Raw genomic sequence first — 27,748 nt, 5'->3', positions numbered from 1 at the left:
TAGTTTTCCCAAGTGCAGAATCATGTATACTGAGTGACTGAGCTATTGACATTCAAGTTTTGACCAGTTTCAAGATGTTGCTACCAGACAGTGAGAAGACCACATATATACACACCCTGAATCTATATTACAGAGGAAGACTTGGTGTTGGTACATGAGTCAGGCTATACAGGATACATCTGGAAGGTTCTTTGGCTACCCCAAGAGTCGTACTCCTTTCAGGTTGTGAAGTATCTCTGGCTAGAAGGCAGGCCTCTAGGGAGCTGCTTTCTTTCCTTCTGGCCGCTACTACCGCTGAGCTTGCTAATGCCAAAAATTCATAGGCTCTTCCTTTTTTTTTAACTCTCTCAGAGGAGTGATGAGAAACATAAAACTACATGTAGGAGGTGTCTGTCACCACCTCCCACAAATGCATAGCTGTGCTTATGAACTCACTTCAACCTCAGAGTGCACCAAGAGGTAAATAAAATAGGCCATTTCCCCTGTCTACAGAGAGGAAATATGGAGATGCAGAGCTCAGGTGGCCAGCCGTGTTGGGAGAGGTGGGACCTGACTCTGGCTTCGCTTCCCCAGGTTCTTTCCAGCCAAGTGTAGGCAGCTGTGGCAAGTATGGCTGGGCCACGGAGCTGAGACTCAAGTAATTGCCCATGGCCAGCTGTGGGATGAAAATCCCAGAGCAGGGCTAGGATCCAGATGAAAGTCAGCTCCCTCTGCCTCTAGGCAGGGTTAGTTTTGGACAATAACACCAATGACAGACATCTCTGCCAGCTGGGAAACGGGCCTCCTTTGGCAAAGGAATCTGGGAACACTCTGAGCAGCTCTGCCTGGGCCTCAGTGGACTCAGATCAACGAGAAGAGGCTTGCACTCAACAGTGGACATGCGTGAGTGTGGCTGCCAAGCGGCCAACAGCGGGCTCGCCTCTGACCGCTTCTAGCAGGAACGGAACATAACTAGCCTTCTTCTAAAGCCACCTGGAGTGGTAAGAAGACACAGGTCTTAGTCTACAAGGGGACATGTTGTCCTTTCTCAGCTGTACAGACACATTCCTCAGGTTTCAGTTCAGTGGCACGTACCCTGGGGTGAGGCTGCATGGAAACTACAGCTGTCAGGTGTGACATCTCTGTGACATGGTGCCAACATTTTTCAGTTGTACAACTGTTGGTTGGTGAAATCTGGTTTTCACTACAATATTTTAAAGACCAATTTCTATTGAAATGTGTTGTGAAAACATGTTACGGTTTTGACTTTATACACACTACACTTAGTTAGGGTGGAGTAAAGACAAGAATTGCGTGCCTGCACTTACTCTTGGGTGGTATTGCCTTCAAAGTAGACACCTTAAGGAAGGTGTTGCTTATTTCAGTGTAGCAGACCCAACTCGCATTTCTAGAACCCTCTTTGGAAATTGTCAACTTATATGTTTCCTCAGAGTGGGCAAATCTTTGTTCTTATGGCTAGGTCTATAATTTTTAATAGCCAAAGAGTCTTTTATCTGGCAAATACAACGGGTGGTGGACAAAGAGTATTTTATCTGGCAAATACAATGGGGGGTGGAGCTTGGCACTGCCTTGGCAGGTAGCAGGAGTGGGAAGAGGGTAAAGGAAACTAAACAGGGCCTCTTGGTAAAGTTATGAGGCCTCTTTCCTTTGATGGCTTCTGAGGTAATCCCAAAGAGGAACCCTCAATGTTCTTGGCACCTGCAATAAAATACCCCAAGAGGATGGTCTCCCAGGTAACTGCAATGAGGTAACTCCAGGATGCATTTGTTCAGATTTGGTCATTGCTTGTTTTCAGTTAGACTTCCTGTAAGCAGAAACACAAAACTCCATCTCTACAATTCCTCCCAAGGGAAAGATCTCATCTACTGCTTGAAGGGCTAAAGTGGAAAGCACGTGTATCATGTCTACAACAGCCCTGCTCACCCCTCCACAAATGCCCGAGTCTCCTCAATTTGGAAAAATGGGCAAGGGCAGGTTCCTGGAGCCTGGGTAGGAGTAGAACATCCAGAAGCAGGGGAAGGAACAGTCACTGTCCAGTAACTTTCTGTGGTAAAATCCCACTGGCTTCCAGATGACAAGGGAGTAGAGTCCATTGAGAAGAAAAATCCATAGTGTTGGGTTCTAGTGCACAAGAAACAAAGTGTGGCCATAGCTCATCCAGATGCATTTCCAGTTGAGGTCAAAGGCAGCAAAGGGGCGTGAAGCTGCTAGAGCTGGCATTAGGTGAAACAGGGGTACAGATTCTGAGTGACAAAGCAATCTGTAGAAATGCCCTGTTACAAAGCAGGACATATGCCAACCAATGAGGTCAAAGAACGTTCCATCTCACTTTCTACAAAGTGCTTCAGTGAGATGGCTCTAGAGAGGAAGCTCCCTCCCGAGTGTTGGAGGACTGTGGTAAGATGGTGACCGAGGGGGCGTGGAGGAGGGGGAGACATCCTCTAGCGTTCTCTGAGCATCCCACCTGCCTACACATGCCTCCATCTCCTGGCTACACGTGAGAACAGTGTTTCCAGGAGACAAGCTCATGTTTGATGCTGCTAACAGCCAGGGACAGCAGCATAGAGTCGGAACCTTAAAGCCTACCACTGCATCCAAGTGCTGGAAGTAGACGTTGGTCTCAAATAGGTCATTTGGGATGTTGTTCTTGGTGAGTGTTTTTTATATGAGTCTTCATAAAAACCACAAAGCTAGGCTATTTGTTCAAACCACTGTTAGAAAGAATGCTGAGTGCCCGGATGGGATTTTTTTAGTTTCTGTGCAAATGAAATCAAATTAGTCCAGATCTTACTCACTGGACACTACTCAGGGAAGCAGTAGGGTTTGGTTTAAATGCTGCCAAAAAAGCAGGACTTCACTGGAGTTCTGAAGCAATCCTGTTAATGCTGTAACCAGGTTCGGGCAACATGGGGGGGTGGGACCCCCATGGTTTTTGCTGAGGAATCCCGGACCTCTCCCAGTTCAGGCTCACTCTCACTAGAGGTAGACCCACTGTTGATGGTATAGACATTCTCAACTCCCTGAGCTGAAGCACAACCATTTGGCTCACTCTTTTCCCTGGGACTCGACAGCCCCGGGAGGATGGCCATCTTCCCAGTCTGCCTGTTTGGCAGCAAGGACATGGCATAGTCTGCAATGATTGCCCCCACATCTAAGTCGCATGCCTGGTCGAAGGCTAGGAAGCCGACATTGGCGTTTGCCTCACACACCGTGAAGGAGCCATCATCCATAATGAGAAGGTCAATACCGCAGAAATCCATGCCCAGGATGTTGGATACCTGGATGGCCAGCTGCTTGCCTTGCTCTGTCAGTGGGCACTTGACACCCACACCACCTGGGGAGAGAGCACAGCAGTACAAAGGTGACAAACGCCACTTCCTGGCGACCCTTCGAGAGAGACGTCAAAGGGCTAGTGAGACAGGTACTGTTGTTCACAGTGATATTTAAATTTTAGAACATTGGAGCTAGAGAGATGACTCAGTGGTTAAAAGCACTGACTGGGCTTCCAGAGGACTCCACTGTGCTTCCCAGCACCCATTTCGGGTGGCTCACAACTGCCTGTAACTCCAGGAGCTCCAATGTCCTCTTTGGTCCCTATGCGTACCCACACACCCATGGCATACACACATACCATACAAAATTTAAAATTAAAAATAAATATTGGAAAATCACAGTGCCTGATGCATAGTGTGTATTCGAGAAAATGGTTGTCAGGGAAATGAAAAATTATAATCTACCTATCATACAGTAGATAGGAACAACATATTTTATAACCATTAATAATGCTGGGCTGAGCATCAGTGTCTGTCCCCAGCACCAGAAAATGAAAGATAATAATAATAATAATAATAATAATAATAATAATAATAATATACGATTAACCTGGGGCCTCCACACACCACGTGTACCCACAAACACAAGGTTCCACATGTGGCTCTGCACACGGTTATTGTGTAAATGAAGACAGTCGCTGAAGGGCTGAGCACAGTGTCAGACTTAACCCAGCATTTGCCTGTGTGGCCAGAGTATCTCACAAGTGTCTTGCCTACACAACTTCTGGGCCATGTGCTAGCCCAGAGCAAGAACTGACTCATAATCTCTGTCATCCAGACTCCACTGAAGACTCATGGGGCTGCTTGGGGACTTTTAGCAAAACAGGACCCAGTCGGCCAATGAGCCTCTTTATTAGTCAATGAACTTGGAGCATGCATCTGCTTGAGTCAGGAAATAACTGTGGGGCTTTTCTTTTTCTGTTTTCTTTTTCCAAATTCATTCATCAAGGTTGACCATAATTTTCTGTGATGGGGACAAGAACATATGTCCTTCTTGCAATGTCTCTGTTCCCCACGATAGAGAAAAAGCTTTCTGAGTAGGCTAAAGAGTTCTGCATTCAGCCAAAATAGAAAAGTGCAGCTTTCTGGCAGTTTTGTGCATGAAAGGAAAAGGAAATCTTCCATTGAAATGTGAGAGCAAATACAATGTTCCTTTTGACCACAGACTTAGTTCAGGGCCTGGGTATGGTGGACCTTTCATGCTGCAACATAACCTTGCCATCTACAAAGTTCACACTTAAGAATTGCAATCAAGTTGCACACACACCACACACACATACACACACACTGCAAGAAAAAAATCTCGATGTTTTAAGTAAGTTTGTGCCTTTGCGCTGGGCTGCACTCACAGCTCCTGGGGCTCTTGGGTCACAGGGTGGACACACCTGTGAGGCCTTTGGTAATCTGAGTGGCTGCAGTTTTCAAAGCTGTCTCCTCACCTCCTTCCTGTGCTTCCATGCTTTACTCAAACGGACTTTTGTGGTGATACATTGTTTATAATCTAGGAAATAAAGCTTGCCTGAAGATCAGAGGACAGAGCCAGGCACGGAGTTAGCCATGGAGGCCAGGCAGTGCTGGCACACACAATTTTTTTTTTTTGTTTTGTTTTTCGAGACAGGGTTTCTCTGTGTGGCTTTGCGCCTCTCCTGGAACTCACTTGGTAGCCCAGGCTGGCCTCGAACTCACAGAGATCCGCCTGGCTCTGCCTCCCAAGTGCTGGGATTAAAGGCGTGCGCCACCACCGCCCAGCTTGGCACACACAATTTTAATCCTAGCACTCAGGAGGCTGAGAATCCGTCTGGATTTCTGTGAGTTCAAGGCCACACTGGGCTATATGAGATTAACCCAGCCTAAAAGAGAAATAAAGCCAGGCAGTGGTGGCACAAACCTTTAACTCTAGCACTTGGGATCACACACCTTTAATCCCAGAAGCAGGAGGGTTGAGACAAAAAGTGATATGCCTGGGCAGAGAAAGGAATATAAGGCGGGAGGAGACGGGAATTCATGCTCTTTCAGGCTGAGGAGTTGGTGAGGTGGTGGCTATGGCTTGCTCTGCTTCTTTGATCTTTCAGCTTTTACCCTGATACCTGGCTCCAAGTTTTCAATTATTAGAGCATTTAGGATTCATGCAACAGACTTTTTCCCAAACACTGGTCCTCTTGTCTCTCCCTCGTCAACCCTGACGTTAAGTCCTAACATCTGCACAAGTTGTCATATTTTAGTGTCTTGACACCCAGGACTGTGTCTTCTGGCAAGGACACCCAGACCTTGACTTCCTGCTCCTCCCCTGGCCTGCTTATGGCCATAAAAGGTTCCTCTCTCATTCTCTGTGAGATCCACAATCAGCAGCAGGTACATGTTCACTGAGACCAAACAGCCCAGGGAGGTCCCTGGGGCTCCCTCAAGCCTTCCCCATCTTACCTAGAAAGCAGTTGCTCTGCATGCGGCCATCCGTGGAGCAGCGCAGCATGGAGCCAATCACCTGGCCGCCCACCACCACCACCCGGATGTCCTTCCCATGTGACTCCTTCACATACTTCTGGAATAGGTAGGGCACGTCATGGCGGACCAGATGGCAGATGTCAGAGAGGTGATGCTTGTCTCTAGCCAGAAAAACAGCTTTTCCTTCAAGAAGAAAGATAAAGAGCAAGAGCTGGAGAAGCTGTACGCCTGTCTTCTTGGTCCTGTACGCCAGGCTCCCCGGCCTGCCTCCCCGCCCCAAACAGGAACTTTCCATGTATTGGCCCCTCCCATTTCTCTTAATGAGACTCTTCTTAATCAAAGAGCACTAAATCTTATTTTCTTCAGATTTTAACCTCACCATCTTTCTCCCCACATCCATGTTTTTTTTTTTTTTTTTTTTTTTTTTTTTTTCTGAGACAGGGTCTTACTTTGTATATAACCCACGCTGCCCTAAAATCAAATTCCCGATCCTCTCACCCTAGCTTTCCAGAATGCTGAGACTACAGGCGTGTCCCAAGCCTGCTCTTTTTTCAAAATCAAACTATAACATATTCCAGAAACTCAGATAAGGGGACAAAACAAGATCCCGAGACTCCTACGGCAGTCATCAGTGCTTCCCACCACCCTCAGGTGCCACAGGGCCTGTGTCTCGCTCGCTCTCTCTTTGCTCTAGACCTCACACTGGCTTAGTATACAGGGAAGACACTCATCTGTATTTACAGATTCATTGAGTGAACATAGTTGAGAGGAATCTCAAGTGTGGATGGAGAGAGTCACAAGGAGGACAACCACAACACATTAAGAGGCCCTCAAGGTCCCTGCTACTGCCACAAGACAGGCCTGTGGGCTTACAGGAGGGAACCTCGGGCAGACACCCTTCCAACTTTCATTTGTGGTTAAGTGCATGCATTCACATATATGTCGAGGTGGAGGGCGTGGAGGCCAGAGATCAGTGTCAGGTGCCTTGCTCTCATGCTCCCCACTGTGTGTGTGTGTGTGTGTGTGTGTGTGTGTGTGTGTGTGTGTGTCATACGTATGTACAGTGTATGCGTGAGAGCATGATGGTACATGCACCCACGCATACATGTGTTGCCAGAGGAAGGTGTTTTGTGTCTTCCCCTATCAGTCTCCACCCTGCTGCCCTGAGACAGGGTCTTCAACTGAACTAGCAGCTGGTTGTTTTGGCTGGCTGACTAGTCAGACAGCTCCCAGGATCCACCTGTCTCTAGCCGCTCCAACCATCAATACTGGGGGGCCGGGCACGTCAGCCACACCCAGCTTTTGACATGGCTGCTGAGGTTTCGAACTCAGGTGCTCATGTTCGCACAGGAAGTGTTTTATCTATGGAGCCATCTCCACCATCTCCTCAGCTCCTCCACATTACTTTTGGACCCAGGGTTTCTCACTGGAACTCACCCATTAGGCAAGATTAATGATCCTCATGACTCTGTGTCTCCAGAGCGAGGGTTCCGGGCATGCACCGCCACACTTAGCTTTTTATGGGGGTGCTGGGGAGCCAAACCAAGGCCTTCATGCTTATTCAGCGGGCACTTTGCCAACTGAGCCGTCTTCCCAGTTCCCCATTTCTTCCTTTTAAGTGGATAAAATTTATTATTTGGCCGATGTGGGATGTCTTTCTGTACGCTGTGAATATGTGTTGCTCCCACTGGTTAATTAATAAAGCTGCTTTGGCCTATGGCAAGGCAGGATGGAGCCAGGTGGGAAATCCAAGCAGAGATACAGGGAGAAGAAGGGCAGAGTCAGGGAGAAGGCAGCCAGCCGCCAGAGGAGCAAGATGCCAGCAGACCAGTAATGCCACGGCTATGTGGCAATACTTAGATTAATAGAAACGGGTTAATTTAAATGTAAGAGCTAGCTAATATTAAGCCTGAGGCATCGGCCAAACACTTATAAGTAATATTAAGCCTCTGAATGATTATTTTATAAGCGGCTGCGGGACCTGGCGGGACACAGAAAAGTCTCCGGCTACATTTGGCCATCCTCACTTTATTCTGCAGAGAATGGCTCCACTCTGTGGCGCTCTGGGAGGGCATTCCTCTGTGATTCTGAAGTTCTTGTTTGCTGCCGGAATCATCTGTGTCCCTGCAAGCCCCCAGCACCTGCTATTTATACCTGCATCTCAGTGAACAGGCCTGAGCAGCATTCCCAACAGGTTTGCCCTGAAAATCTGGCATGAGCATGCATGACTGGGCAGTCTTTTAGGCCAAAACGGAAAAGAAATGTTTTCCCCAGCACCCGTATAACAAGCAGGCATCCTGTGCATATCTATAACGCCAGCGCTAAGAGTGGTGGAGACAGGAGGATCACTGGGTTTGCTGGCTGCCAGACAAGTAGAAAAAAATTTGAGCTCTCTGTTGAGCTCTTTAGAGAGACCTAACCTCAAAGCAGTGAGGTGGAGTGTGAGAGAGGATACCGACACCTTCCTATGGGTTCTGTGCATGCCATGTGAGCGTGCACGCACACACACACACACACACACACACACACACACACACACACACACACTAGAGGCTTTATAAAACTGAAAAGCAACTCCCAGAACTATAACCAGCATTCAGGGCTGGAAACGTAGCATGGTGGTGGAGTGCTTAGCAAGCACACTGAAAGCCCTGACTTCGATCTTCAGTACTGTAAAAATAAAACGAACTGTAATATTTAATCATTCCTGAAGTGACGGAACCCCAGACGCCTAATGAAATTTGAGGAGAGGAAGCAAGTTATTTGAAGATGTCCAAGTGGCAGGAAATAGGAAGTGTACAGTTAGGTGGGCAGCCAGCGTCCACTGGAGAGTGGTGTGTGTGTGTGTGTGTGTGTGTGTGTGTGTGTGTGTGTGTGTGTGTGTTAATGGAATAGAATGGCCCAGATTTAAAAACAGAAATGAGGGGATGGAGAGATGGTTCCGTGGTTATAGCACTAGATGCTCCTCCAGAAGACATAGGTTCGATTCCCAGAACCCACAGGGCAGCTCACAACTGTAACTCCAGTTCCAAGGGATACCACACCCTCTCTGGCCTCCACAGGAACTGCATACATGTGGCACACAGATACAGGCAAGTAAAACACTCATACACACAGAAATCAATTAACTTTTTTAAAAGTTTAAAAACAGAAATGAAAAAGGTTGAGTGAGCTTCTCCCGTCCCTCAGGCTCAAAGGAGCCCATGGACATGTCTGTTCACAAACCCTGTAATGTGCTGGTCTGCACTGTCTTACATGAGCTTGAAAGCACTGACTGTTTCTCTGGCTGTCTACATCACAGCAAGGGTCAACATGCATCTGTTTAGGCTGCTGCATCTTCCTCCAGAAGCCTGGAGCCCAAGTGTCCTATGCCATCAGCATCACACACACACAACAGCAGGAGGGCTCCTCTCTCCTGCCGAGATCTCTGCCACACCTCTGCTCTGCACTGAGCACTGTAGCAGGACTTATAACCGTGGTCGCCTAAGACCGTCGGAAAACATAGATACTTACATTACGATTCATAACAGTAGTAAAATCCCAGTTATGAGCTAGCAACAGAAATAACTTTTATGGCTGGGGGGGGTCACCACAACATGAGGAACTGTATGAAAGGGCCGCAGCGTCAGGAAGATTGAGAACCAGTGCCTTCTGGAAACAGGTGCTCAGGGCCTGGTCCCCACCCTGACAATCATTTAAAACTAGAACTGCCAAGCAGCTCAGCACTGCACTAGAAGAAAGAGCAAAACGCTACTGAAACAAAAGAATGACTGATTTTGTCTGAAAGAAAAAAAAAAAAAAGGAGGGAGACCGGGAGTGTGCCGAGAGAAGAAATGATGTCAGGAGCTGGCCTTAACAGATGAGCAGAGACCGTACTCCAGTGAAGTCGAGAGAGAGCAGATGGTTAACGGGGCAGAGTGTACACAGTCTCTCTGGTGAGTGAGGACAGCCTGGAGTGGAAGAGGCCATCTGCACAGGCCTTGACGCCATCATGGGGAACCTGGACTTAGTCTAAGGTAACATGGGGACTTGGGAGGGTGTTCAGCAAGGAGGAACAGATCTGTTCCTGAGAATCTACTCCAGAGAAAGAGCAGATGTGCCGGCCGTGGACTTGAGAATCTAATCTGCTCAGGGGAGTCCAGGGAGAGATGGGAGCCTGACAAATGGACAGAGGAGCCTGACAGAGCAGACAGAAGACACTGTGAGTGTGCACAGCATGCCCGTGCCCAGAACTGCAGTTCCCAGCAGCGCCACTAACCCCGGTGACCCCGTGTGCTCTTCACCACCACTGGGTAGCCCAGGGGCTCTGCTTCATCGATCATTTTAGAAAAGTCTTCATGCCCACCTGCCAAGAAAAAGCAAGAATCAATAAAGTGATGGCGATGGGGCAGAGGCTGGCCACTTGCTCCCTCAGAATGCTCTGATGAAATCTATCCACATCCATCCAAACCCAGCAGACACAAATACACAGCTGTCCTGTGCAAGGCAGGGACTGAGGAAAGCTACTACCAGTCACACTATCTACATGGAAATGTCACACCAGCTATTCTAATCCTCACGGCATTTCATAGTCAGTTGGTTCCTTCACAATGTCTGTGGGAGCAGAATCCCGGGATGGTGTGCCAGGCACCTACCCTTCCAGGTGAACATTCCTCTCTGCAGTCCCTTCTCTTGAGTGCGAGAGAGGCCAGTGACTCTGGGAGCACAGGTTATCACTCCTGGGATTACATTAATAATCTATTACCCTTGAGCCCATCGAAGCGGGGGAGGTCAACGATCCTTGGTGGGCCTGCTCTAATCAGGTGAACCCTTTGAAAGGAAACCAAACTTCAGAGAGTTTTCTGTTGGCCTTGAAGGAAGAAAGTGCCAAGCTGTGGAGAGGGCCATGTAGCAGGCAATAGGAGGCAGCTTCTAGGGCCTGTGACTGGCTCCCTGTTGACGGCCAATAAGGAAGTGGGGACCCGCTGTGTCACCTCCTCAGAGGTCGTGTGCCATCAGAACGTTCCTTTTTGGCTCTCCTTTCCACTTTTCCCTTCTAGTTTCCTTACATGAGGAATTCCATCCCATACTAAACAAACGGGCCCCACACCATCCCTTCACTGCAACTCTGCTTGCTATCCACCATCAGGCTGCTTGGGAGCTACAGGTTCCCATCACTTTGCTCCCCTTCGGTTCTTCAGGCCTCTCACAGTGGCTTCTCTCCCCGTCACTGAACGGGCCACGTGGGCTTCTGATGACGCCATCCTTCCCAGTGGCCTCTGTGACCTCTCTGCTTTTTCCCCTCATTTCTCAAACTGCATCCACCTGGTTCCCTTTATAAGCTCGTCTTCATCCAATCCCTAAAAGAGTCCCTCTCTTTTCCCCCCTCAATTTTATGTTTTATTCTTTTGCTTTCTTTGAGATGATCTCACTTTGTAGCCTTGTATGGTGGTTTGAATAGGAATGGGCCCCACAGACTTTGTCTGAGTGTGTATTTGAATGCTTGGTCTATAGGGAATGTCACTGCTGGGAGGGGTGGTCTTGTTGGAGGAAGTGTGTCACTGTGGAGGTGGGCTCTGAGGTCTCATATATGCTCAAGCTACTCCCAGTGTGGCCCAGTTTATTTTCTGTGGCCTGTGGATCCAGATGTAGAACTCTCAGCTCCTTCTCCAGCACCTCGTCTTTCTTGCATGCTGTCATGCTCCTCGCAATGATGATAAATGGACTAAACCTCTGAAACTGTAAACCAGTCCCAATGAAACATTTTCCTTTATCAGAGTTGCTGTGGTCATGGCGTCTCTTTACAGTAATGGAAACGCTATCTAAGACACCCAGGCTGACCTCAAACTTATGATTCTCCTGCCTCAGCCTCCCAAGAGTCAGGATTACAGGCATGTGTCACCACACACAGCTCCATTTTACCTTTTCACTGCAGTAAATATGTAAAACATAAGCATTCCATGTCAAACCCCTTCAGTGGACCCTTAGCCGCCTGCTCTTTCGTCCTTCATGCTCACACTGAGTGACCTCCTATGCCTATCACTTCACTCAGCATAACAGCGGCTTCAAATCCTCGTCCCCCGCCTTTCAGAGCCCACTGATCACTGCCTCCCAATCACCTTCCCTCACACAGACTGTAAATGTCTCAAACAGACCAAGTTCTCCACTGAAATCCTCTCCCCTGCCAGCTGCTCACCCTGACAACCAGTTTGCTTCTTCCTCCCATTTCCAGTTCAGTCTGTGAATGTGTTGGCATCTGGTGACCCAAGCCAGAACCTGGTCACCTCGATTCCTCCGACCCTCTAGACACAATCAGTCACTCTGCTGTATAATGTCTACTGCCCTCACAATTCCTGAGTCTGCTCACATAGCTACTGGTTTGCAACACCATCCCTCACTCATTGAAGAAGCTCGCCGCGGCCTACCCTGTCTTGGTCTTGTGTAATTTACTCTCTGTGTGGTGGCCAGAGTGATCTGCAGGGTGACTCTGATTAGGTACTTCCTGATCAGAAGCCTCCTGTTAATCTTGGGGTACCACTATCTCCTTGGCACGCTGCTTGCAGCACCCTTTTATCTTCTCGATCTTAGGCCTCAATTCTCTCTCGAGCATCCTTAACCTTCTGCAGCCACTGACGATACAGCTAATCATGTTCTCTCTGCTTCAGGCTCTTTTTCTGCTCTCAGTTCCTGGCCCTGCTTTTCACAGGCTATCTTTAGCTTAGTGAACGGTCCCTCTTTAAGGAGATGGTCCTTGACGTCTGCTCACTGTGGTCAGAGCTCTCCGATGAACTTCTGTACCACCCAAGGGCAGTGACTCCCCACCTAAACACTGACCTTCTGCATGGGAATTGCCTGTATATTTGTGGCCTTTTGTTTCTGATGCCCTGGGAATGCCCTGGGGACAGTACTGTTCTGGCCCAGAGCTTCTGCAGTGATTTGAAAAAGAATGTCCCCATAAGTTTATATATTTGACTGCTTAGTCACCAGGGAGTGGGGGGGAATTCTTTGATAGGATTTACAGGGTTAGGAGGTGTGGCCTTGTTGGAGGAAGTGTGTCAAAGTGGGGGCTTTGTCTCTTTCCTTGCCTGTGGATCGGGGATGTAGCTCTCAACTACTTCTCTAGCACCATGCCTGCCTGCCTGCCTGCCTGCCGCCATCCATGGTCCTCACCATGATGATAATGGACTAAATCTCTGAAACTGTAAACAAGCCCCAGGTAAATGCTTTCTGTTAGAAGAGTTGCCTTGGGCATGGTGTCTCTTCACAGCCATAGAACAGTGAGCAACTAAGCCAGCCTCTTACAGTGGCTGGTGCACGTTTATGAATGACTAGAAACAGAAAGTAGCCAAGGCAGTTCACACAGAAGGGCTAGCCAGCAGTCAATATGTTAATTCCTCAAAGGTAAACAGATTCATCAGAAAAAGCAACCAGAGATGCAGGAAGGCTTCTGGGGGAGAGAAGAGACACACCAGCATTTTGGAAAGGAGTTATAAATGTGTTTTGGGGAGACTCACCATAGGAGAAGGTGTCTGGCATGGGGACCCCATGTCCAGCCAGCTCTTGGAATGTCCAAAACTTGTTGATGCAATTTAAGATGCTCTGAGGACGATTGACCAAGCGACAGCCCAGCTTCTCTAGGTGCCTCAGGATGGTGATTTCGCTATCTGACTGGACGGAGGGCGTGGACACTCGTACAACCACCACATCGGGGAAGGTGGTCAGGGGTTTCTGGCTCAGCTGCAGGCCTGCAAGCAAGGGCTAGAGTGAGCTCTGCTCTTGCCAGCGCTTTGTGCTTCTAGAGCTCATCTGGCCAGAAGAGAGCCTCAAAACAGCTGCGTGGGCATCCTGGTGGATGCTGGTGGATGCGGCAAGGCAGAAGACAACACCATCCTCTGACAAACAGGCCGAGTGTGATTATGATACAAGGAATGAACAGAGAAAGAGAATGCAACGCACCAAGAGTGTTGCAAGTTAGAAAAGTCAGTCCACAGCACAGCTGTGGTCAGAGCCTGCTTCCCACGGGGCTAGGACTGCTCTGGGCCAGAGGCTTGGGAGGCTGACAGCTTCAGGCAGAGGCATCAGTGCCGCCCATTTTTGGAATCCCTACACTCCTTGGTGACTGAACCTTAGGAAAAATCTACTGGCTGAAACATTATGTAACCACTTCCATATCATTTTTTTTTTTTAAATAGGATCTTATGATGTAGCCCAGACTAGCTCAAACTCAAGATCCTTCTGCCTCAGGGGCTGAGATTCCAGGCCTATGCTATACTACACCCAGATAAATAATCCTTATCAACATACAGTTACATTTCATATATGCCAATGTCAATGTTAGATGGGGAAACAGAACTCTAGCGGTGCTATGTAAAGTGCCTGCCTAACATGTGCAAGATTCAACCCCCAGCTCAGTCTGAACTCTTTATTTTGGGGGAGGGGGGTGTTTCGAGACAGGGTTTCTCTGTGTAGCTTTGTGCCTTTCCTGGAACTCACTTTGTAGACCAGGCTGGCCTCAAACTCACAGAGATCCACCTGTCTCTGCCTCCCAAGTGCTGGGATTAAAGGTGTGCGCCACCACCACCCGGCAGTCTGAACTCATTTAATAGAGGGGAAAAAAAAATCTCAACACTGCCTCCTCCACCACCTCAGGATTTAAAATAACTAATTCATTATATTCTCAACTATGTAAATAGATGTGGGTTGGAAAAGGAGAAAAGCAATACACATTTTAACCGTGAGAATAGGGCTACAAGTAATTTCTTTTTTTCTTGAGATAGGGTCTTGCTATGTAGCCCTGGCTAGCCTGGCACTCACTATATAGCCCATGCGGCTTGGCCTCACGGCGACACTCCTGCCTCAGTACCCCAAGTGACATCATAGACATAAGCTCCTACGACCAGCTCTTCTTTGTATTTTCTCTTTATCTGAATTTTCCAAAATGTCTTTTCAAGTGTATAGTGTATTTATCACAAAACCAAAATTTAAAATGCCTATGAAAAAATCAATTCAATACTTAACAAGTATTGAACTCAATATTCATTAAATGACACTTATTGAAAGAAACTGTAACACACACGAGTGAGAAGATCTGAGGCTATCTACCTTACTCTGGACTAATCAAGGACTCAACTTGATGTGAAGACGCAAGAGGACCCTGAGCACCTACAGGTTCCTGAAGGACTTCTGCATAGGAGAATTCTCTGGCTTCCCTCGCATGACACCAAGGGGTAGAGCTAGCCATGAAATGATTTTTGTCGATGTGTTTTGTGCTGACTCCAGTCCCTGGAACAGTGCCTAGTGCTTGGTAGGCACTTGATATTTGTTGAATTGAACAGAAGTGGCAGGAAGACAGATTCAGGCTTCACCAAGTTCATTTACTCTTCCACTCCTTTAGAATGGAGTGGGCACTCAAAGATAGCACAGAGGGAACGCAAGGTGTAGAGGCAATCATACACACTGCTTGGTGTCTCTCAGCTCTGACACCCTAGGGTTTGTCCGACTCCAGGCACCCAGCCCCTGGGATGGAGTGAGGGAGGAGGGACACCCAACATCTATGGTGAACCTAGCACCTGGGATGCAGTGATGGAGGTAGGACGCCCAGCATCCATGGTGCACCCAGCCCCTGGGATGGAGTGAGGGAGGCGGGACACCCAGCATCTATGATGTACCCAGCCCCTGGGATGGAGTGAGGGAGGCGGGACACCCAGCATCTATGATGTACCCAGCCCCTGGGATGGAGTGAGGGAGGCGGGACACGCAGCATGTATGGTGCACCCAGTCCCTGGGATGGAGTGATGGAGGCGGAACATGGAATGTGTGAGGCCATGAGAATTGAGTTTCAGGACTTTCTGGGTCTGTCTCCCTCCTAACCAACCTCAAAGGAATTTTCCAAATGCTCTAAAGAAAACCTTTGAAGTGCAATCTACAGACTCACTTTATAGGCGGCTTTAACTTAGCACACCTTTTATACATATTGCACCCAAACCAAAATGTACAAATGAAGTCATCATTTCTCCATCAGGGATTGAGGTGCGGGGTGTTGCTCAATGGTAGAGTGCTTGCTACCTGGTCTGAGGGCCTGAGTTCATGGTTCTCCTTAGACAGTGCAGTGCCACCCACCAGGGGACAGTACTATTTCCTAAACTGGACCTGGTGGCACATAGCCACAGTCTCAGCCCTCGGGATGTTGAGGCAGGAGGATAAAGAGTTCAAAGACTGCTTGGGCTACATGGCAATGACAACAGTGAGTATATCAATATCGAAGTTGTGAGCTGAGAAAAAAGAAAAATCTCTATAACAAAAACCAAGCAAACCAAAAGCAAGCCATTCACAAAAAGGACTGTGCGGCTCTGACTTACAAGTCGGCCATTCCAGGCGACGTTTCACTGATGATTTTAAGGTGTGGATGGAGAGGGACAGTTCTCAAGCCACATTTTTCTCAGCACTCTTGCTGATGCGGTGAGCCCAGCAGACGGAACTGTCTCGGGGCTAGTCTATAAAAAGCACCTGGGTTGGCTTCATTAGGCCACCCGAAACGGGATTGTTTAAAGCTGCCTTGCCTGCCTTGGGAAAAATGCCCTCTCCCTTCAGCCCTCGGAACACGTAGTCGGAGAGTGGAGACAAGGCAAAACCAGAAGAAAAAGAAAGGTGTCCACATCGATCAACATGTGGACAAGTACGGAATGCCCAGCACATCGTTATGCAGAGAGACAGAGAGGCCAAAAACGCTTTGAAAACCAACAAAATGCTACACACACACACAAGGCACTGGCATTGCAATGGCACAGACATTCCAATAAGCAAGGTAGGACAACTTTTTTTTTTTTTTTCCACTCAATGAGAAAACAGCTTGGCAACAGAAAAGCAACCTAGAGAAGCCAGAAGCAAGAGAAACATCTGGCTTTTAAATCCCAGCTTGAGCCCACGGACAAACACGCTTCCACACAGTAAGAAAAGAATCCAGTCCATTTCTGCAAATACCGACCACAGTGCACAGAGAGAGCTCAGCCTCTATAAGCAGCAGTACAGACACCTAGGAAGTCTTACCAGGACTTCATCTCTCTTCTCCAAAGGCAAATCTTTGGGCCTGGCTCATTCCCACTGACGCCTTTAATAAAGGAAGAATGCAATGGGTTAAAGTGGGACCCAAACGGCTCCGCCAGGCACGAAGGCAGGTCTGATGTCTGACTATGCTGCTGTCTAGCCCTGGGCAGAGGGACCTGTTGGGTTTGGGGTTACACCAGCTCCATGTATCCACAGGTTTCATATCAATGGATCCAGCCAACTGCAAATAGAAAGTACTGGAAAAACTTAATTTGTATCTATACTGAAATTGTTAAGACTTTTTTCTTGACATTATTCCTTAAACAATATGAATATAGTATAGCAACTATTTCCAGGGTTGGGGGTATAGTTCAGTGGTAGATAACTCACCAATTATACACAAGGCTCTGGGTTCAAATCCCACCCACCTTAGAAAGACCCACAAAGAATCCACAATTACTTACATTGTATTTATACTACATTGAGCGTTTTAAGTGATCTGGAGGTGCACTGAAGTACAAAAGGATACGTACAGGTGACATGCACATGTTACGCAGGGGCCTGGAGCATCCTTGGATTTTGGTAAGGGATGGAAGAGTCTAGAACAATCACCTGCAAATACTAGGGGCTAACCATACATCTTTGACTTCGGACATCTCTGATGCTCCTGCTCTGGGCCATTCCATACGCCCTTGTTCAGTCTCTTCACCGAGGCCATCACTGCATTGCTACAACATGACCTCAGGTAGAGAAAACTGCTTCTCACTCTGGCTGCAGTAGGAGCAGCAGCCATATGTGGCCAAGAACAATTTGCATTTGGGGCTGGCTCCCTGGCAAACCTGCCTGCAAAGTCTGAGACCTTTAACCACACAGGAATTCCCACCATTAGCATCGACTCTCAGGGAGGCACCTGCTAAGCCCACTGTAGGGATACAGCTTACTGAACCTGTCACCTTTCCTATGGTCCTTAAAATTCTCATTGTGATGTCCAGGCCTCAAGGCAAGGGAATGGAGAACCTGTGTGGACTGGATGACCGGGCTCCAGTTGGCTGTGGTGAATGGAAGGAAAGCCCCCCCCCCCCCCCCCCCCCCCCCCCCGCCCTCCCTGCTTTCAGATAGCCAGGGACTTAACATGACTGAGTAGCACTTTAACCCAGGGAGGTGGAGGAGGATGTGAGCAGCTTCTGGCCTCCTCCACTCCCCATCCCCCACCTGGCTGGCCTTGAGACTTACTGTGTTTAGCCTCAAACCACTTTAAAAAAAAAAATCAAACAAACCAAGAAAAAAACACTCTGCCCTTAAAGAAGTCAGAAAGACAGAGGGGAAAGACTAGAAGTCAAACTGGCTGGTGCAGTGACCATCTGGGGTACATCAACTTTGTGAAATCGAAACATTATTTTCTCCGTCTTCTACTTTCACGGGTAACTATATCCCAACTTCCTCTTGAATTCTGTTTGCATTTGGAAAGATTCTAATTCCTTAGAACAAAGTAGAAACGTTATGAATCTGGTCTATACCTGTTGTATTAGCTTGGGTTTTTTGTGGCTGTGATAAACATCACTACCAAAAGTAACTTGGGGAAGAAAGGGTTTATTTCATCTTGTACTTCCAGGTAACAGTCCATCACTGAGGAAAGTCAGGATAAGAACTCAAGGCGGGAACTGATGCAGAGACCAGGGAGGGCTGCTGCTTACTGGCTTGTTCTCCATGGGTTGCTCAGCCTGCTTTCTATCCTTCCCAGGATCACCAGGAATAACTTCACAGGGGTAGAACCACCTGCAGGAGGCTAGCCCCTCCCCACATCATTCATCAATCAAGATAATACTCCACAGACTTGCCTATAGGCAATGTGATAGAGACCTTTACTCAAGTGAGGTTCCCTCTTCCCAGATAACTCTAGCTTGTATCAAATTGATAAAAACAAAACAACTAACTAGTGTACTCATAATCCCAGCACTGCAGAGGCTGAAGCAGGAGGAGCATAGCTTTGGGGCCAGCCTGGGCTACATGGTGAGCCCTTGTCTTAAAACAACAACAAAACAAACAAACAAACTCAAGGATAATAACCCAGGACAGAAAAGTAGAATAACTTCTCCAAAGAAACAAATCTGCTTCCATAACCTATATTTGGATGGATTAAATTCAACAAAAGTAAACTTGTGCATTTGTGTGAGCAGTAGCACATAAACGTACTCTACAATGGATATATGGCATTACTGTGCAATAAACAAATCATGATTCCAAGGTAGAGCTTTAAAACTCAAAGAACCACTCTCCATCACCCACACAGAGGAAGGGAAACCTGGCCATCAAAGGTGCTGTCCATCAGCTCCGACTCTGGCTGGTGTATTTTTTTACTGAGCATTCATTCATCTGCTCTGTGCTGGGTACTCTCCTAAGAACGTCCACATTTATTATCTCATTTAGAGGCATCCTATAATATGGATAGAGGGGATCTGACTGCAAAGGCCTGGCATTTCCACAAACTGGATGCATTGGGGGTTACAGCTCTCCCAAACTGCCCACGCCAGTCACTGACTGTGTGCACACACAGACACCCCCAGCTTCACAAAAGAACACTTCAACACTAACCTGGATTCCAGTACACCAGGAAAGCCAACCTTTCATGCACAAAGCAAGCAGCAGAACCAGCAGGACACTGAAGGGTGAGAACCAAGGAGGCCCTCACTTAGGGCACCTTTTAGGACTATGGTGTTTTAGCAGGATCCTGCAACTGTGGCCGGCACTGGCACTGAAGCTCTGGAAGGTGCCGGTAAAGAGTCAGTCACCTCCGTGGCCGTCCCTGTCACCCTCTGGATGTTTGCTGTGGTGGGAAGAAGCCGTGTCACCAGAGCACAACAGGCTAGTGTCACTGCAGCTCTGCTCCGTTTCTCTACCCTACTACCTCCCATGAGGAAGTCATTTTGGTTCTGGGGTAGATCCGGTCACCCCTGTGCTTATCCTTCTGAGGTCCTATGGGGGAAGACGCTCAAAGAAATCTCACCTCTACCCCACTAAAACCCACAGCGACTTAGTGGCTGCTTTTCCGTTCCCACTAACTGCTTTTCTGAGGTCACTTAATTCAATGCAGCTTTTTATTGAACTGTCTCTTTGAGGCAGACACACCACTTAAGCAGGACACAAAGGTGAGGCAGGCAGCCTCTGCCCTCCTGGAGCTTACAGCCCCCTCCTGGAGGAAGCTGAAGTCTGACTCAGTGCACGGGTTATTTTGTACTCATTCAGCAGAAATTTACTGGGCAGTGTCACAATTTCAGTTTGGGTTTGCCCAGGACACCTTGAGACCACAATTTAAGTTCATGTAGTCAAACAGGCAGTAATTTGAAGATATGCTGAGAGAGGTGGAGTCTGGGAAGGGAGTGTGGGAAGCTAAGGCTGTGACCAGTGAGTTAGCACCTGCTCGAGGGGAATCCTCCTGAGCACAAATACACCCACCAGAGAGGGAGGGAGCTGCCAATTTAGGGCATAGCTTTCATTCCCTGGCCCTGGGTGTGTTAGCAGAACGGGCTCCGGGGAGCACGGCAGGCCATCAGATAGACACAGATACTGGTGACAGAAGTGGAACCCGGCAGTCAAATGGTTAAAGGGCAAGGGACAAGGGAGGGCTCCAGACAGCTGAAGAACAGGACACTATCCTAAGGCCGGAGAATGGGGGCAGTGAGACAATGTCCTTGGGATGTAAGAAGAAAGCTAACACACAGTTGTTATTAATGTGCTGGGTGCCCTGTGACTGCACGTATGGTGTCGGAGGAGAGGGGAGTGTGGGAATGGTTCTCTCTGCCTGGGGGCAGGGGAGAATGGAGGACTGTTTCAGACAGGACTCCCATGTGTCTGGTCTTAGGAGGAAGATGTGAAGCTAATGGTGGACGCTGTCCACCCTGAACAGAGCCAGCAGCAAGGACGGAGCATCATCAGTGCCACGTTCCAAGCTGAAGGAAGGGCTTAGGAAGACTTTTCAGGAAGGTTGCAATGGAGGCAGACTGGTTCCGTCTTTGCACCAGAGCCTTCCTCGAATTTTGGGTTCTTCCTCTCTATTGAGACACTGACACAGCACATAACTGTCATTATTTCTTCAAGAAAAGCCCCTTGGGGGTTAGAGAGATGGAGCAGTGGGTGAGGCCACTCCTGATGGGTGGCTCACCTGTAACTACAGTTCCATGGGATCCAACGCACCTGTGCTCGCGTGTGCATGCACGCACGCACACACACACACACACACTTAAAAATAATAATAATAAACTTTTAAAAAGAGAAGCCTCCCATCCCCATTTCCTCTTGAACTTAATGCTACTTTCACTCACCCTTTATAAGAAAATCCGTACATTTCGCTGTTGTCCATCACACACTGAAGGTGCCTTACAGTGGTTCACGCAGAGTCCACAGTTAAGTCAATTTCCCTTCCTTTTTTTTCTTAACCCGATCTACAGCAATATTTGATGTGGTCTGAGCACAGCTTTCATTTTGAACAACCCAGGAAGCCATCCTCTCCTGGGTTTCTTCCTCTCACTCCCCCACCTCTATGGAGTGTCCCAGAGCTTTCTCCTCGAATCCTTCTTTCGTCTACCTCAGCCAATGATGGGCGTAGACACATGCACCCCCTGACTTTGGTATCTCCAAGCGAGGCCTTTCTTCTGCATTCCAGTCTCTAGCAGAAACCGCTTGTTTGACAGTCCCCATCCACCCCGTCCACCCCTCACCCCTGACATCTCAGACACTTAAACCTTCCCAAACCCACTCTTCACTCATCCTTTCTGTGGGAGTAAATGGCACATTTATTTTTTCAGCTGCTCGGGCAGTCTTCCTCGACTGGTTCTCCACACACCCTAATATCTGATCCAGCAGACAAATCCCAACTCTGCCTTCCAAATCCATCCGAAACCCATCATCTTCCATCTCCTTCCCAGAAATCATTCCAATCCAACAGTCACTTCTCATCCAAACTGCAGCCACAGCCACTAGGTGATTCTGTTTCAGCCCTCACCACTACCAGTCTGTTCTCAATGTGGCTCCTGAGTGGCCAGGAACAATGTTCCCAGAGCCCGTCCTTGGCCCCTTGTTTTTTCTACCTATGGTTACCCACTGGTGGATGCAGAGACACAGTTTCTCCCTCTCCATTGGATCACGAGCACCAGCATATAAACAAGCCACAATTTATTCCTTTATAGGTAAAGCCTCTCATCTGTAGGTGCCCCTTAATTTCTCTTTGCAAGGAAGTCTTCAAGACTGTTTTCTCGCTATGCTCCCTGCTCAGCTCAAAACCTCACAGTGGATCTCAGTGGGGACTGCCATGCATTGGCCCCTAGTCTTTTGCTGTCACCTCTGCCAGAACATCATCTGGAGTGAACCCCACGTCCATCACTGACCCACAAGGCCCCGTGTGGCTGCTCATCCCCATCTCTATCCCAACTTTCTGCCTCTTCTCATGTCCACCCTCCACACTGGTCTCCTCAATGCTCCTTCCTGTCTGGATGATTCTACTCCTCTCTACAGCTAAATAATGCACTTCTTGGAGTGGGAGGAAGCAGGGAGGATAATACAGAGGGAAAGGGAGGATAGAGAGCTAAATAACACTAAAGATGTTTGGAAAAGTCATAGGAAACCAGTGTTTTATAAGATCACTTAAAAACACATATAATATATATAGTTCAGATGGAGTTATGCCACATGGGTGATACTATCCCCACCCCCCAAGAGCCATAGACTATTAGCAAAAACTCCAGTGCCAGACACGGGAAACCTCCCTTCAAATTGTTGGTGTGGGGACTCCAAGAGACTCAGAAAACAGTACAGGCTATTACCATTACCCTCGGTTGCCTCCCAGAAGTTGAAAGTAAGGCCTGATTGCTGAAGATTCCATACACTTCAGACACAGGATTTGGAGGAAGTGAGTTGGAACTGACTTGCAAGCCTCTTCCCTAAGGACTAGCTCTCACAACATCAGAAGGCGCTGTACATGCCGCCAAGGGAGAAATGCAATCAATAGTCCTCCCCAGCTGTAAAGCCTAGGATCCACAACAATGACCAGCCCGGCAAGAGAGCCCCAAGGGTATAAACAGCGCTGCTTTTATCTTGGGGGTAACCAACAGCTGTCTAATTGCATGTAAGGCCTACTCAAAAGAAGGGAATTCGTGTCTGGTACTGTAAACTTAGCCAGCTACCCATGGTTAGAGAGGCCACAGACCCTAGATAGAGAACCTACTCCTACCACGTTCCTAAACCAATGTGATTCCTACTTGGACTCTCAATGCTTATCCGTATACCCACAGAGCCATGCAGCTCTTGCCCCTCATCAAATAAGCTTTTTTTTTTAAAAACAAACAACAAACAAACAAAAAAATCCAATAGTATATTTCCTGACCTCCTTCAGCTCTTGACTAGAACACACCTGTGGGTGAGGACCACCCCAGTCACCCTGATATTGCAGCCACTCCCCCCCTCCTGCTTTTTTCCTCTTCAGCCTTTTCAGAAATAGTCTGTGTAGTTTACTTACCTTGTTTATATTCTACCTCAATACAGAATGCAATATCCCGGAGAGGCAGTGACTTCCGGCCTTGTGATTCAGGCACCTAGAATCATTCCTTACATACAGTCAGCAGAAGAAAAACATTCAGTCAGTGACAGAATCAAAAAAAAAAACCAAACCCATGAGTTAGTGAGGGTGAAGGCCATGTCTGCTCTTATTTGCCATTCTATATCTCCAGCACACTGCCTGGCACACTGCTCAATAAACACCTGCTGAACGAAACAGGTAAAATGGAGAAATCGGAAGAATAAAACATATATTAAAATTTAATAATAGAGGTACAGGAATAAAGGCTCACCATTTCTATTCAATCCTCAAATGAGCATAACTGAATTATTGCTTGCTGATAGTGAAGTCTTGAGTTATTTCGTTTGGAAAAAGAATCTCAGTTTGTAGCCCTGGCTGGCCTGGAACTCATTATATAGATCAGGCTGGCCTCAAACTCACATTGACTCACCTGCCTCTCTGCTTCCCAAGCACTAGGATTAAAGGCATAGATCACCATGATCAGCACCCCCACACTCACTTTTTTTTTGAGACAGGGTCTCATATAGTCCAGGTAAGAAAGAGCTTGAATTCAAGGCCAGCCTAAATTGGAAACAAAGCAAGACTCTGTTGTCTTAAAATAAAAAATAAAAGGTGAGCCATGTAGCTCAGTGGCAGGGTGTTCGTCTAGCACACGAAAAAAGCCCTGAGTTCAATTTTTAGTAGCACAGATAAAAGAGAATCTGACCCAGAAAGTGCTCTACACCACTGGAGATGTCCAGGGGGAGATCGTTTGCCGAGCACGCACAAGACCCTCGCTCCAGCCCCTAGGGCTGCATAAACATCAATAAATAAACAGATATGGCCACCAAAGCTTGAGCTCCGAAAGCGCAAGGAATGCTGAATCATGCTGCTCCTAGGAGACAAATGCTCACAGGCCCCCTTTCCCGGGTCAAACTCACTCTCTTTCTTGGATGATGAGTTTATAACGATCCTTTATTCGAGTCAGCTAATGATTCTGACCTGAGGTTGGTCGGAAAGCCTAACTATCATCAGTAAACCTGTCTTCAGATAAGAGCTCATCATAAACACACACACACACACACACACACACACACACACACACACACACACACACCCAATCATGATCCCCTAGCCTTGTGTACTTATAGTACAAGCTTCATATTTCAAATCAGACAACACACATTACCTGAAGGCCTACTGTGTACTAGGTATGGAACACATATTTGAAGGATCCTACATATGGGGGGGGGGGGGATACAGATAAATCACGGTACAATCCAATGAGTGCTACTTTGATGTTGTTTGGTAGCAGGTGGAAGAGCATCTCCATGGGGATAGGGCAGGGAGCTTGGGAAAAACTCCAGGAGACACAGCGAATTGAGCTAGATTTGAGGGATGAATGAAATTCCACCATCTGGGAGGAACCAGATGGGACCTCAGACTGATATTTAGTAGAGGCCCAAGAGTCATGAGACAACAGTGGAGCCAGCATCGACTAACACATGAAAAGCCAGATGATCCACTGAGTACGGCTGTAATTTCCAGCTGGTGCTGTGTGCACAGTGACTTCACTGTGTTTATGAGAGTTAATAAGTAAAAAGAACCTAGCGCAAACCACACGTCTATGTGTAAGTGCCTACTACTGTGACTAGGTTATTACTGTTCTTATTATTTGTTATATGCATTTTGATCTTGTTCGCCATTTGTGTTTAGGAAAATAAACACTTACTGAATAACCTGCAGGCTCTCAAAGAAACAAAGCAAAGTAGATGTGCTTTTCACAATGTTAACCCATCAGAGTCTAAAGGGGGTGCTTTCCACAGAACTGCTTCAGGCACCCGAAGGTTGTGGCTCTTTCCCTAAGAGTCCCTCCTCCACCCCCATCCAAATCTAGGTTGGTTAGGGTAGATCACTGAAGCAAAAAATAACCATCACAGAGCCGGGTGTGGAGGCACATGATTTTAACCCAGCATTTGCGCGGCAGAGGCAAGTGGATCTCTGTGAGTTGAGGTCAGCCTGGTCTACATAGCAGCCAAGGCTACCTAGTGAGACCCTGTATCAAAATATAAATAAGTAAATAAATAACCAAAAATAAGCAACAACAATAACAACAAAAGCCTGTCTTCAATTTCTCCATCCATCAAGCAAGCAGCTATATAGATTTTCTTGTAGCTATCAGGAAATAACTGGTTTGTGAGTGCAGCTATTTTCACACATGAATTCCACTTAATTGTTTAAATGCTTTCTGAATCACTATGATTTAACTTTCACTTTTCTTAAAATTGATTCTTTAAAATGGAGTTTTAGTTACACAGAGAGAGCATTTTCTAAATTGCTGATGTGCCTGTAAAGTCCAACAAATGATAAGAAAATCTGATTACCATATCTCAACAATGACATCTCTACAAGCTGTAAAATAAACAAGCAACTCATCTCTGGAGCAACTTAATTTAGATCACCAAAGTATAACTGATCACTCCACTTAAATATGGAACCCAAAGCATGGACTTTTCAAGCTTGAAGAACCTCAGCTCCAATATGAGACACAAGATTCAAAGAGATGGGGGCTGAAGAGATGCTCAGTGGTTAAGAGCACTGGCTGCTCTTCCAGAGGACCCAGGTTGGATTCCCAGAACCCACATGGTGGCTCACAACGGTCTGTAGCATCAGGTCCTAGAGGATATGACGCCCTCTTCTGGCCATTGCAAACACTGCATGAATATGGTACATACATATATGGAGACAAAATATCCACACACGTAAAATTAAACGTGAAAAACAAAACAAAACCCCAAATCAAAATCAAAGTGATCTGCACAAAGCAAAGCCAACGGAAAAACTGTAAGAAGAACACAGTCCTTCCCATTCTCTGTTCAGGAATGTAGTTCATTAACCAATTGGGAGGGTTTTAGCAATCGAGGTTTGAGAGATGGTACTCTTCACACTTAACCACATCTCTTTGAAATGTGAGGTGTCTAATACTTGCGTATACTTCTGCAAAAGTATATGCAATCTAGGCTGGGCAGCGGTGGCGCACGCCTTTAATCCCAGCCCTTGGGAGGCAGAGCCAGGTGTATCTCTGTGAGTTCGAGGCCAGCCTGGTCTACAGAGTGAGATCCAGGACAGGAACCAAACTACACCGAAAAACCCTGTCTCGAAAAAACAAGAAGAAGAAGAAGAAGAACAACAACAAAGTATATGCAATCTGATCCTACACATGGAAGGTTTAAATACACTTATGGATGAACAATGTTCAACTAAGCTATTTCACTTAGGAACACGTACTCAAAACCTCACTTGTAAGTAGTCTGTTCAAAATTTGGAATCCCTTCCCTTGCTGAAGGGACCTCCTACCCAACTAGATAAAGATGAAATATGAATAGCAGCACTCCAAGAAGTATCCAAGAGGGCCAAACCCTCTTCAGCTCTGGACCCCCTGAATAGCTGAATACCTCCAGGGCTTACTGAGAACACAGACTGTAAGCCAGTGAACATGAGTTTCCAAAGTCATGGATTGCTTATACAAAACCGGTTTGTATTGAGGATAATAAGAATATCTGAAAACAGAACGCTTTGAGAGGAATCAGGGATGACAACCATGTCTTGCTCCCCACCCCCCAATTCCCCTGGACCCGGCATTAGAAGGATGACTAAAGTCTGAAGGGTGTGTACTTGGCTATTTTGGAACCAGAATTTAACATGTTTAGGAAGGAGGACGAGTTAATGAAAATCATCAAATGTCTCCTCTCGCCCCTTAAACTCCAGAGACAATCCCAATCTATCTCAGCTGTCTCCCATAATTAGGCTGCCAGTTTGAGGCATTCATCAGTGGTGCACACATACCGGTAGAAAAGTTTCCCAAACATCTACCCTAAGAACAATTTTGTGAATTCTGGGTTGATCCCTCAAATTTCTGAGTCCCGCCTGGCAGGGTACCTGTGCACGGAGAATCTACAATTTGAGGTCTGGTGCCTTTAGCTTCAGGTGAATGTGAATGCCCCACTAACCCGTCTCCTCAGTGAATTTAGCATCTTCTCTACCGTTGGCCTCAGCGTGCTGCAAAGAGGGGCTACCACTGAGAGGGGCTCAATGCGGAGAGCCAGGGGCTCACGGGATCCCAGCGCCCCTCCCGCCCCTCCGGGGCTGCGCTCACCTAAGTGGCCGCCGACGACAGTGACGGCGATCTGGTCCAAGAACACAGCCCGGAAGCGCACGTCCTGCTCGGAGCAGCGCTGCCGGAGCGCGCGCAGGATCTGCACCTGCGGGTAGTCCTCGCGAATGAGCCGGTCGGTCAGCAGCCAGACCTGCGCGCACATGGCGACCGAAGCGGCGGCAGCCCGCCCGCCGGCGCGACCCCCTGGCGCGTCCCGGGCGAGCACCGCGGCTCCGCTCGCGCCGTGCG

At 47.6% G+C, this 27,748-nt stretch overlaps 1 protein-coding gene across 1 annotated transcript; it reads right to left on the bottom strand.

The window, feature by feature from the left end:
• Rimkla (ribosomal modification protein rimK like family member A) lies at window positions 1-27,748 on the bottom strand. The gene is made up of 5 exons (XM_052716013.1): window positions 27,500-27,748; window positions 13,268-13,498; window positions 10,033-10,119; window positions 5,754-5,957; window positions 1-3,334 (listed from the first exon to the last, which is right to left on the bottom strand). Exons 1-5 carry the CDS (start codon window positions 27,660-27,662, stop codon window positions 2,880-2,882), a joined length of 1,140 nt encoding a protein of 379 aa, XP_052571973.1. The 5' UTR covers window positions 27,663-27,748; the 3' UTR covers window positions 1-2,879.

The sequence above is a fragment of the Peromyscus californicus genome, unplaced genomic scaffold (genome assembly GCF_007827085.1).
Source record: "Peromyscus californicus insignis strain IS unplaced genomic scaffold, ASM782708v3 Scaffold_5__1_contigs__length_169319896, whole genome shotgun sequence".
Classification (NCBI taxonomy): domain Eukaryota; kingdom Metazoa; phylum Chordata; class Mammalia; order Rodentia; family Cricetidae; genus Peromyscus; species Peromyscus californicus.
The sequence above is the reverse complement of the archived record's forward strand: the minus strand, read 5'-3'. Positions and strand labels throughout refer to the sequence as shown.

Excerpts from the sequence above, each read along its gene's own strand:
- Rimkla (XM_052716013.1), bottom strand. The coding sequence starts at position 27,662 with ATGTGCGCGCAGGTCTGGCTGCTGACCGACCGGCTCATTCGCGAGGAC. Across the intron at positions 13,499-27,499 it reads TGTCGTCGGCGGCCACTTAG|GCCTGCAGCTGAGCCAGAAA; the intron begins GTGAGCGCAGCC and ends CCTTGCTTGCAG. Across the intron at positions 3,335-5,753 it reads GCAGAGCAACTGCTTTCTAG|GTGGTGTGGGTGTCAAGTGC; the intron begins GTAAGATGGGGA and ends CTCTCTCCCCAG.